The sequence below is a fragment of the Lithobates pipiens genome, unplaced genomic scaffold (assembly GCF_037356315.1).
Source record: "Lithobates pipiens isolate NorthernLeopardFrog02 unplaced genomic scaffold, aLitPip1_a1.2 Scaffold_1, whole genome shotgun sequence".
NCBI lineage: Eukaryota > Metazoa > Chordata > Amphibia > Anura > Ranidae > Lithobates > Lithobates pipiens.
This window is the reverse complement of record NW_027507685.1, coordinates 203073143-203085709: the sequence shown is the minus strand read 5'-3', so window position 1 is coordinate 203085709 and position 12567 is coordinate 203073143. Positions and strand designations below refer to the sequence as shown.

At 42.2% G+C, this 12567-nt stretch overlaps 2 protein-coding genes across 2 annotated transcripts in view; one reads left to right on the top strand and one right to left on the bottom strand.

Moving 5' to 3' along the window:
- The window catches only part of MAP4K1 (mitogen-activated protein kinase kinase kinase kinase 1), a 250064-nt gene extending 247021 nt beyond the window's left edge, over positions 1-3043 (bottom strand). Inside the window, exon 1 of the mRNA XM_077480613.1 lies at positions 2819-3043. The gene's annotated coding sequence lies outside the window, so the exon portion shown is untranslated. The remainder of the gene's footprint in view (positions 1-2818) is intronic.
- Positions 3044-3281: 238 nt separating this feature from the next.
- TSPAN15 (tetraspanin 15) overlaps positions 3282-12567 on the top strand; it is a 62444-nt gene continuing 53158 nt past the window's right edge. Inside the window, exon 1 of the mRNA XM_077480625.1 lies at positions 3282-3745. Within this exon, the coding sequence (XP_077336751.1) occupies positions 3659-3745 (87 nt within the window). The 5' untranslated portion in view covers positions 3282-3658. The remainder of the gene's footprint in view (positions 3746-12567) is intronic.

Below are 12567 nucleotides of genomic sequence, written 5' to 3'. Positions count from 1 at the left end.
CCAGATTCCCCCCGGTTTCAGGGGACAGTCCCTGGATTGAGGACACTGTCCCCAGACCAAGTCTATCCCTGATTTTGTCCCCAGATTTGACTTCAACAGGAGCTGGGGCAATTTTCAAAGACAGTCGGGGCAGAGATAAAAAATCTGAATTACACCTCCCCTTCTACTAACTTAGGGGGTGTTTTTTCCATTATCTGTGTCCCTTTCTGATGATGATGTGCTGATCAGATCCAGGCCACCAGATCCAGGCCAGCCTCCTGCCTGCTTATCTCCTTGCCTTCCCCAGCAGAGTCATTTTCCACCGCTCCCCACCCAGTAGTAGCCGGGGCCCGGAGAGTGAGACCTGAGAGGCCGGCGGAGGCGACGGGCAGAGAGAGGCAGCTGAGCTCAGCTGACGATGTCCAGCAGCAGGAATAGAGGGGAAGCAGATCCAATCGGGAGGCTGCCAGTGCCTTCAAGGCTTCAACACGTGTGCATGGGGGTGTCTGTGAATAGACAACATTGCACCGTGTCTGTCTCTCTGGCATAATGGATGGTATCAGAGCTCACAGGCAGCGGGGGGCACTTATTGGTCAGAAGTTAACAAAATCAGCACCCAGCAGCCATGGTATGCGACACTCTGTGACAGAGCCAGCCAGAGCCATGATAGAGTGCCCCCTGCCTGCGAGTTATCATAAAGCTGATGATCTTAACCAGTTGCCGATCGCCTGATAGCAGATTTACTGCTACAGGGCGGTCGCGCTGCACAGGATCACTTATAAACGTGATCCTGCATTTCTGGGTGTGAGAGCCAATCATCGGATCCGGCGGACCCGCCTAGTGGTCTGCCTATGTAAACAAGGCAGTTCGCCATTCTGTCAGTGTGGAAGACATTGATCCTGTGTTCCTGCAAAGCAGGTACCTGCCCCAAAGTGAGAAAACACTTGTTAGGCACACACTGTTAGGCGCACTGGGCAGGCCGCAGATCGCGGCGATATGCCGCGAGTGTCAGCTCCCGTGCACATGTGCGGGAGTGACGTCATCGCGGCTCCGGCGAATCACAGCATCGGAGCTGCGAGACCCGGAAGTCGCTCCGGGATACATGGCAGCGGCAAAGAGGAAGACGGAGGACCGCTTCGGGGGCTTCGTTTTCAAGTAAGTTATTCATAATGAGCTAGTATGCTATGCAGCCCTTCTATATATATTCTATATATATTATGATTGCCTCCACTACTAGTAAAAAAATTAAATTCAAATATCCCAAAGAGTTTGAAGATGCTATAACTTGTGCACAAACCAATCAATATAAACTTATTGTTTTTGTTTTTTTACCAGAAATATGTAGCAGAATACATATTGGCCTAAATTGATGAAGAAATTAGATTTTTTACTGGATATGTTTTATAGCATAAAGTAAAATAATAAAAAAAAAAAAAAAAAAAAAATTTATATATATATATATATATATATATATATATATATATATATATATATATATATATATATATATATATATACACACACACACACACACACACACACACTATGCATACTAGCTCATTATGCCTTATGCCAGGGTGTTTATATATTAAAAAAAAAAAAAAAAAAAAAAAAAAAAAAAAAAAAAAAAAAAAACTTACTTCCTCTTTAACCCTTTCTTTGGCCACTATCAGGGGTCAAAAGGGCCCTGCTAGCGGCCAAAAAGCACTAAAACCACTGACACCGGCACAACCCCAGTGTTGAAGTACCCTAATGCCCTTGGATCTTCTTGTTGGAAAATCTGATCCTGTGTGGGCTCCATCTGACTTTTTCCGTTGGAATTTCCGACACACAAAGTTTGAGAGCTGGATCTAAAATTTTCCGACAACAAAATCCGATCGTTCAAATTCCGAACGTGTGTAGACAATTCTGACGAACAAAGTGCCACGCGTGCTCAGAATGAATTACATGACAAAAGCTATTAGCTACTGGCCTCTTTATAGTCCCGTCGTACGTGTTCTACGTCACCACGTTCTTAACGATTGGATTTTCCAACAACTTTATGCGACCGTGTGTATGCAAGACAAGTTTGGGCCAAAATCCATATGAAAAAAATCTGACGGATTTTTTTTGTTGGAATGTCCACCGTGTGTACAGGGCATAAGGCTTAATGTACATGGGACGTTTTACAACCTCTCCTGAACGATTTAACCGATGTTTAAAAACTTCACTTCTGTCGCGTTTGTGTTTAGAAGCGTTTTAAACGCCTGTAAACAAAACGCAGCTAGCATGCGTTTACAAGCTGTTACAGGCTTTTCAAATGCCTCTGAACATCCGTTTTGAGCGCATTTTTTTGCTTTTCAAAAAAATGCTTCTAAACGCAACTGCTTAGAAACGACCCTGTGTACATGTACTGATAGGATAACATTATCGGAGAGTTCAGGAGCAGCTGGAAAAAAAAACACCCAACTGCTCCTAAACGTCCGTTTACCAGTCGCAGTGTACATGATGCCTTAATATCAATCCTAATTTTTACCATTCAGTATCTGGCTACACTCCGACACCTTAGGTGTACGTATAATCGAACGATCCAATTAACGATGAGCGTCGCCACGTTCGCATGGTCCACATGCAGAGCCTGCCAGGAAGTCGGCGCAGCCCTGCGCTAATCACAGGCAGCGAGACATTTCCTGATCTCTGCAGCTGCAAATCGGGGCAACGTCTCACTGCTTGTGATTAGCGCGGCGCTGCGCCGACTTCCTGGCAGGCTCTGCACGTGGCGTATGCGAACATGCATGAGCTCATCCTTAGATCCAATCATACGCGCTTCCGGAACCATCTTTTGTAGCAAGGATTTTACCTAAATGTCCGAGTGCCGTCTACGACCAATTGGAGATCTGAAAGGGTTAAAAAGAAAAATCAGGAGTATGTAATGGACATTAAAGGATCAGCGCGTAGGGCGTATTCCATGGAAGCGCTGAGGACACCGCCAGCCCTGCCTGTCTCCTCAGCTGACATGCTCTGGATGGTGATGCACAGGCTGTGTGGTCATCCAGTGTCACACTGGGAGGAGGCTCAGCGACAAGCCGATATGACGCTGCCAACCCCCTCCAGGGGAAGACCCTCTGCCATCCTAGAGGAGGACAACCCATGCAGCTGGCTCTACACTAGACACCAGCAGCCATCACACCCTGCTCCGCTCTCCCAGATTATCCAGCTTCCTGTTTCCTACTGTGACTCAGCTGTGCACCTGACATACACAACAAACAACACCCTACTAACTCCCCTACACCATCTGACAGCCAGACAGGGCTCAGCACAGCCACACAGCTACATAAACACCCCCCTCCTCTACTAGGCACTCCCATCCTCCCCTACAGCCTTCCATACACTCCCTCTGTCACTTTCAGCCAAGTTCCCCTCCAGCACACATCAAACAGCCAATGTATGGGAATTGGAGTGCGGAGAACCATGAGAAGTGACAATCCAGGACACTGGAGGACAGGCTCTTTTCTACACACTGAGCATTGCTGCAGGGGAGAATTACTATAAGGAGGAGGAAAGGAAAAGCTGGTTCTTACCTGTGCATGCTGGAAGAGATAATACAGGTCTGACCACTGATGACTGATGATCTGAGCCTCACCTGGGCTGAGTTTTCATTCATCGCCCTCACCTGAGCCGCAAACACTCACCTGAACTCATGGCTGCCGGAGAGGTTCGCTACTGTTCCAGGTTCCCTTACCTGTGCCTGAAGTTCACACTCATCGCATACAGCACCATTTTCTGGGTGAGTCTTGGGGACATTGTGGGTGGTATATCGTACAAAAAAAAAAAAAAAACCTTTTAAAGTAAAATCAATAATAATAATCATAATATGTAAATGTACTCAATATAAAAAGATTATACTATATATTGGAGGTTTGCGACGTTTATGTAGCTATGTGCTTTGGTGGTTGTGCATCTGCACAAGCTGCAACTTAACCCTTTTCATGCTTAAGCCTATTTCTGATATTTGTTGCTTACAAGTGAAGCTGGCCACACACCTATAGATTATCTGCAGATTTTCTATGGTTAGATGGAAAAAGTGCAACAAATTTCTCCATGTATGCTGAACTGTGTGGATGGAGGAATCTCCCACTGGGCCAAGCTTCAGTATCTTGCCAGTCGGCCCCGCTGGCTCCCACCCTAAACAATGCCTGCACCCAAATAGAATGTTCAGGTATTGTGAGAGCCAGCGGGGCTGACTAGCAATATATGGAAGCTTGGGCCAGTGGGAGATTCTTCCATACAGTTTCCTGTAGATGGAGGAATCTGTTCCACTTTTTCTATCTGACCATAGAAAATCTGCAGATAATCTATAGGTGTATGGCCAGTCTTAAAATGTGTTTTTTTTTTTTTTTTTCCCCAGAAAATTGCTTACCAAACATGTCGGCAGTGCGGCAACACGGGTGTTTCTTAACCCTTTCTAAGCGGTGGCTTAAAAAGGCCCCGCTAGCGGCCAAAAAGCGCTGCTAAAATTAGCACTGCTTTACCGCTGACGCAGGTACGGCCCAAGTGTTGAAGTACCCTAAGGCTTAATGTACACGGGATGTTTTACAACCTCTTGCTGAACAATTTAACTTGACAGATAGTAACCGATGTTTAAAAACTTCCGTTTTGCCGTGTTTGCGTTTAGAAGTGTTCTTTTTTATTTATTTTTTTCCAAAATAGTCAAATTTTAAACGCCTGTAAACGAAACGCAGCTAACACGCGTTGCTGTTGCGTGCCTTCCCCAAAACATTAGCTGTTTGGTTATTTTCAACATCACCATCTTTTCTAGGAAAACAATACCAACCTTTATCATTTTCCTGTTATCTACATTTAATACAATGTCTGCCGCAGTATCGCAGTCTTGCTATAAGTCGCTGATTGCCTCCATTACTAGTAAAAAAAGAAAATTTTTTAAATATTCCATAGTTTGTAGACGCTATAACTTTTGCACACACCAATCAATATAAACTTATTTGGTGTTTGTTTGTTTTTTACATATGCGGGCGCAACTTGCGCATGCGTTTTTGTTTGTTTTTTGCTGCTCAATCACGCTGGGATGGGGGGCTTTAAAAAAAAAAAAAAAAAAAAAATCATATTTATTTTATTTATGTATTTATTGCCCTTCCTTCCTTCCTTCCTTCCTTCCTTCCTTCCTTCCTTCCTTCCTTCCTTCCTTCCTTTTTTTTTTTATATTGCTGTCACAAGGAATGTAAATATCCCTTGTGATAGGTGGTGAAAGGTACTCTTTATGGAGGGATCGGGGGTCTAAAAGATCTCTAAGATTTGACAATAAGGCTCCATTCACGCTTGCGCAACTCCACCAAGTTTATGCAATTACCATTGCAACTTTGACTGTTGCACAACTGGCTCATTGCTAACATTAAAACGTGACTTTTGAGAGTTTACATTGCGGACTATGCCACTCAAGTTGGATCAAAGTAGTGCAGGAACTGACAAAGTTTCTGCGACTTTAAATCGCATCGATTTTTAACGTTTTCCTTTGAAATACATGGGCTGTGACTTTTTATGTGACTTTGTCCAGAGTCGCATGACAAGTCGAACAAGTGTGAATGGAGCCTAAGGCCTGGTTCACACCTATGCAGGTTGCAGATTCCAGGTGCATTTTGCGTTTTATTTCAATACATGCTTTTGATCCATTGAAGTCTATGGATCCGAAAACCAGAAGGGGAAAAAAAAAAAAAAACTCTGCAGTGTCTTTCTGCAAAACTGAAAATGCACTAAAAATGTATTGGTGTGAACTAGGCCTGAGGCTCGGTTCACATTAGTGCGATACGTGAACGTGTGCGAATCCAGCATGGGTTCCCGCATCGCACCTGACTCGCAGCCAGTTCACACTACCATATGCGAACCGTTGGGAGTGTCAATACAAAGGTAATGACTCCCCCGGGTTGGTTCAGACATGGATCGCATGGCTGTTCACATCCGAATCTGGTGAGCACCAAAAAAGGGTCCTGCATGATCTTGGTCTGAATGCGATGCGTATACATCCATACAGAGATTTTATGGCTGGATTCACTTCGCATGTGATTTGCACATGGGTGCTAATCAAATGCGATATCGCACAGAGGACCAATGTTAACTGGGACTAAAACCTATAAGCTGATTGGTTACTATCCACAGCTGCACCAGATTCTATGTGCAGCAGCTGCCCCTGGAGTATGAGGTATGCATACTTCTATTGTGCCAAGCTGGACTAATGTAAGTATGGACTAAAGATCATACGTGGAGTTCAGCTGTACGCTGCATTGACAGGCCGATCTGCTGCCGAAAACTGAACTTCAGGAAAATTGAAAAACGAACTTTGCAGTGGGACATCCCCTGCAATGGAAGGGTTAAACACTAATTTATGTCTGGGGTAGCTTTAAAGAGTAACTTTTTTTTACTTTTGTTGAGAGAGAAAAAAAAAAAAAAGCATTCCCCTCTGGGTGATCTATGTACATTGCAGGGATTATAATAAACATTATTGCTGATGCCTATCTATTAGAAATAGCTGTTTGTCTGTGTCCATGTGCACCTGCATGGGAGTGGTTTTGTAATGTATCAATCAGCTGCTGCACCTGCAGGGCTTTACTGAGGAATGTGTCAGGGTCTGCATCCCTTTAGTCCTTTTTCACACTTGTGCGACTTGGGACTGCAAAGTCGCATGACATGTCGTACCCCATGATTTCCAATGAGTACCAATCACTTTGCTTCTGTCTGACTTTTATGTGACTTGAGGCTTATAGATCTTAAGGTTACACGGGCATTGCATCAAAATTGCATGAATTTCAGGTCGCACAAGTGTGAAAGGGGCCTTAGCTGTTTTTTTTTTGTTTTTTTTCTCACCAAAAAGATTTATTTATTTTGTTGCAGGGGATTCCCAAAATTGAATTTGTATCGTGCAGACTTCTGGGAAAATCAGTGAGCCGATCACACAAGCAGGAAATGACATACCTGGGGGCGTTCTGCACTCCATCTGTGTACAGAATACCTCCAGGTAGCCATATTGCATTTTACAGAAAACTACAGAGCCGCAAATTGAAAAGTAATTTGTAACAGCATTCAATTACAATTTAACTTGTGTCGCAATTGTATATGCTATAAAAAAAAAAAAGTTTTATTTGCACGCGCCCCCCCCCCCCCCCAAGTGGAGTTACTGTTTAAAATAGAAATGAGCTTGGGCGTTCTCCGAACTCCTGCTTTTTTTTTTTATACTCCCAATGGGCTGCGGGCGGGTCACACAAGTTGTTGGGGGAGGGGGAATGAGCAAAAAATTGGGAATTTGAGTTTAAAAGGATGCCTGAGCTCATCTCTACTTTGAAAGCAGTTTTTACTTTCCCATTCTCCAATCACACTTGGCGATTTTAGAATTGCGGGTGGCTGCAGTGCAGTCCTTCCCTCGTTTCCAAATTGCTGCAAAACGTGCAATGCGCATTTGTATAGCAGGCATTCATTCTCTAAAAAACTACCCATTTTGCGGTGCTTTCAAATCACTTTTAAGTCGCTTTGGAAGCGCTGCCTATTCATTTCAATGGACGGGTGTTTTTGAAGCACTACTTACAGCTTTCCAAAGATGCTCCTTGTAGGACTTTTTCTACTGAGTGTGAAAGCACCCATTCAAATGAATGGGAGGCAGTTTTCAGGCGCTATTTTTAGCGCTAAAGCGCCTCAGCATGAAAGGGGTCTAAGAGCTGGCAAAGCAAAACTGCATTTTGCCATCGTTCACATTGGAGCTACTTGTCATGCGATTTGACAGATCAAGTCGCATCCTATTGCTGGCAATGGCACTATTCAAATCGGTGCAGCGCTGACGCGTCAATTTGAAAAAATAGTACATGCACTAGTTTTGGCAATTTCGGATCGCAAATCGAATAGACCTCTGTGTATAAAAAAAAAAAGCACAGATGAGTTCAAAGTCGCACCCAAACTCGCACTGACATGCATCTTTGAAATCCCGTTTTGTTTTTTGTTTTTTCTTCTTCGTAAGGCCACATTCATGTGACTGGCCAGACATGGATAGTTTTCTGCATTCAGAGGTGGCTAAACGCTGCCCCTGGATGCAGAACCACTTTGTGCTATGGCTGCAGACAGACTAGCCAATTAGCTGTGACAGTTAGTCTACGGCCAAAACTCAGCAGGACAGATGACCCTGGATGCACATTGAGGGCCAGTCAGAGGTTCTATTCACATGTAACCACTCAAATGAGTATAGATTTGACCTTTTTTGTGCTATAAACGAAAAAAGGACCAAAAAAACTATATCTTTTGCTTCTTGCTATAAATCCTATCCAATAAAAAAAAAGAGAAAAAACACTTTCTTGAAAAATTTAGGCCAATATGTGTTATGCTACATATTTTTGTTTAAAAAAAAAAAAAAATAATAAAAAAAATTGTATATTGATTGGTCTACGTGAATGTTATAGCTGGAATGTTTATTTTTTTTTTCTATACCAGTAATGGCGGCTATATATATATATATATATATATATCTCCAAGTGTGTGTGTGTGTGTTGGGTGTTTTATTTTTATTTTTTTAATTTTTTTCCCACTACTATTCGTTTATACTGGCTTTTGAAATTTACAGATGCAGAAATTTTAGACTCTGCGTGAAAGATTTAGCACTATTTGAAAGATAAATAGTGCCTTTTATATAGAACTTCTTAGATCATACCAAAATGAGGAGGGCAGAGGGACTTTGTTCCAAATCAGGGACAGATGGGAGCCACATGGGGACCGTGATCAGTGCTGTAAAATGTACACTGTCACTGTACTAATGACACTGGCTGGGAAGGGGTTACACATCCAGGGTGGTCAAAGTTTGACTAACAGTGCTTATTGTGTTTTTACTATGAGGTGTCTTTACCAAGGGATGTGCTGGTTTTTATTCCCGCAGCACATCCCTTTGCACAGGGTGGATGCCCATGTCACCTGGATGGGATCTTTAAAGCAGAGTAAACTGCATTCCAGGAAAGTAAAAAGTTTAAGTCATAATGTGCTAGTATGCATCACATACTAGCACATTATAACAGACTTGCCTGAAAATGTAGCCCTCCAGCAGCATGCTGTCACCAATGAAGGCTTTTGCATCTTCACCTGGTCTGCTTTCCAGGTTCGCTGGCTTTGGCTATCTAATTGTTCAAGCCAGCAATGGTGTCACTCTCGCATGCTGTTGATGGCACGGGTATGCCGTTCCTTCAGAGCGCATGCGCCAGTGACGTCACCGGCTGCATCTAAAGTAAATACCTCCTAGACTGTGCATGTTTAGGAGATATAGGTAGGCTTATAAAAAAAAAAAAAAAAAAAAAAAAAAAATCATACATGGGAGGTTGAATAAAAGTATTAAGTTCATGGCACATTGGTGGAGGACTTTTATGGACACCTGATGAAACAATTTGTGTTGTATTTTTTATTGCGCTACATCTAGATGTAAAGTATTTGTATTTAGAGGTATAGTGGAAAACACTGGGGGATGTTGTTTTTAGCAGCAATTAGATTTTTGTATATATTGTAAAATGTTATACAACTGCACTGATTGTTTGTTTGTTTGTTTGTTTGTTTGTTTTTTTTCACATTTTATGTTTATTTCATTTAAAAAACAAAGCTTTACTATCACTTTAATTTTCCTCCTGTGCTGATCAGAAGTGGCTCTGCTATATTCCTTTTTAACTCTACCTAGAGTTCAGCTTTAAAATAAGTTGCCACTTGTGTAGGCTGCTTCATGGGCATAAACGTGTTTTTGGTTGAGCTTAGTCTACGTATTTATGGGATATTTGACCAGGAGACAGAAGGGAAGTTGGATGGCTTCTGCTTGTCTGTCATCATCCCTTATGGGTGTTTTGGACACATTGGCATGTATTCCATCCATTCCACTACCATGGCCAAGTTGCAATACTTCCAGGGTCTTTCTTTCTTCCTTTCTTTTCTTTCCTTTCTTTCCTTTCTTTCCTTTCTTTCCTTTCTTTCCTTTCTTTCCTTTCTTTCTCTTTCTTTTTCTTTCTTTTCTTTTCTTTCTTTTCTTTCTTTCTTTCTTTCTTTCTTTTCTTTTCTTTCTTTTCTTTCTTTTCTTTCTTTTCTTTCTTTCTTTCTTTTCTTTCTTTTCTTTTCTTTCTTTTCTTTCTTTCTTTCTTTTCTTTCTTTTCTTTCTTTTCTTTCTTTTCTTTCTTTTCTTTCTTTTCTTTCTTTTCTTTCTTTTCTTTCTTTTCTTTCTTTTTCTTTCTTTTCTTTTCTTTTCTTTTCTTTCTTTTCTTTCTTTTCTTTCTTTTCTTTCTTTTCTTTCTTTTCTTTCTTTCTTTTCTTTCTTTCCTTTCTTCCAAGACAGAGGTGGAAAGTACCTTATTCTGGGACAATGACAAGTACCTGACCAGTGGTGAGTAGTTTAAGCATGTTAACTGTCCATTAGTAAGACTTTTTTTTTTTTTTTTTTTTTTTTTTTTCTACCTTCAAGCAAATATCTTACTATCACCAACTATTTAGATGTGTAATTTTAATCTTTTCTGTAAGTAAAATGCAAAAGATAAGAAGATCTGGTTAGACATTCTATAATTGTACTTTGAGCTGGGATGCAGAGTGATCAGTATTAAGGGTGTGTGCACCATTGCGAAGTCTACTGCTGGCATCTGTCCCATGATCTTCTTCTATGAGAGAGTTTGTAGATGGGGAATTCCACTCCTGGGGTGGTCAATAGGAACAGTCAGGACTGTAATTTGGACACCATGGGCGCTACTTCATCTCTGTAAGGGCCATTGGTCCATTATGGTTTTTAAAAATGTATCTCAATGAAAATGTAAACATGTTTGAAGTTCTGTGTCTCCATATGGTATTGGGTAAGGCTCTGTTCACACCTGGGCATTTTTCTGCTGTAAGCCTCAGCTTTAAAAACACCCAACAAGTCGAATCCCATTCATTTCAATGGCTCCTGTTCACATCTGAGCGTTCTGTCGCCTGAAGAAAAACGCCCATCACTCCAAATAGGTTGGCCCATATGTTCTAATGTCCATACACACAACCGGAAATTCCGACGGAAAAAGTCTGATCGAATTATGTTGGAAAATCCGATCATGTGTGGGCTCTATCGGACTTTTTCTGTTGGAATTTCCGACGGGAAAAGTTTGAGAGCTGGATCTAAATTTTCAGACAACAAATCCAATCGGACTTTTTACGACCGTGTGTAGAGAATTCTGATGCACAAAGTGCCATGCATGCTCAGAAAAAATTTGGAGATGAAAGCTATTGGCTACTGTCCTCTACGTAGTCCTGTCGTACGTCAACTGGTTCCGAACGATCGGATTTTCTGACAACTTTGTGCGACCGTGTGTATGCAAGACAAATTTCGGACAAAATCCGTCTGAAAAAATCAGACGGATTTTGTGGTCAGAAATGTCCGACTCTGTGTATGGGGCTTGGCCTCTAAGTGTATGAGGATACACCTATGCCTGTGCAGGGTTGTTCTGAGGGAAGGCAACCCCCAGAACCAGTATATGCTATTATACGTGAAATTAGTGGTTGTAAACCCTTGCATATATCCAGTGAAGTGACTGGCCTCAGGTGAAACACAGAGATGAAACAAAGCCTCCTACATAAGTTGTACCTGTTTATTTACAGCTGTCTTTCCCAAACGTCCATTCAAAGTGCAGAATTTATACAGGATATCTCAGCTCTGAAAAGCAGGGGGTGGAGAGCTGAGGTTACATCAGGAGAGCTCAGAGTTGGAGAAAAGGGACACACACACCCTGCACACAGGAATAGAGCTGAGGATGAGCTGAAGCTCCCTCCCCTGTCACCTTTTTTCTCTTGGTGTCAGGAAATCTTGTCAGAAGTGACTCCTTATAGCTGAGGACAGAAATTACACTTAGGGCTCTGGATTGAGAGCACACACTATAGAGGGATATGCTTTGTTCATATTTCATGTCTGAGGTTTACAACCACGATGACCATCAATGGGGGAATTCCAGCCACAAGGGGGACTAGGCCTTGCCCTCTTAGTACAAGACCTGCTATAGGAGACTGCAGCTAGGATTTTTAGGACCCACACGTACAGTGATGGGGAGGGGAAAGTGTTTGTTTGATCCCCTGCTGATTTTGTACGTTTACCCACTGACAAATGATCAGTCTATAATATTAATGGTAGGTTTATTTTAACAGTGAGAGACAGAATAACAACAAATATCCAGAAAATCGCATTTCCAAAAAGTTGCATTTTATGAGTGCAATAAGTATTTGATCCCTTATCAATCGGCAAGATTTCTGGCTCCCATGAGTTTTTCTCTACCGGTAACGAGCTGAGATTAGGAGCACTCTTGGCCCCCGTTCACATCAGCGCCATTTGACAGGTCAAATTGCATTACAAATTGGAGCCTATTGCTGGCAATAGGAGCGTCCCAATCGGTGCAACGCCCACTTTGCGGCGCTGCACCAATTTCCAAAACTAGCTCCTGCACTACTTTTTTGTTGACTTTTTATTTCAATAAACATCTGTGCATGAACCCGCACAGATGTCTTTCAAGTCGCCTTCAAAGTCGGACTGAAAGGCAACTTTTGAAATCATGCACTTGCATAAGTTTAAAGCAGTGTTCAGTGTGA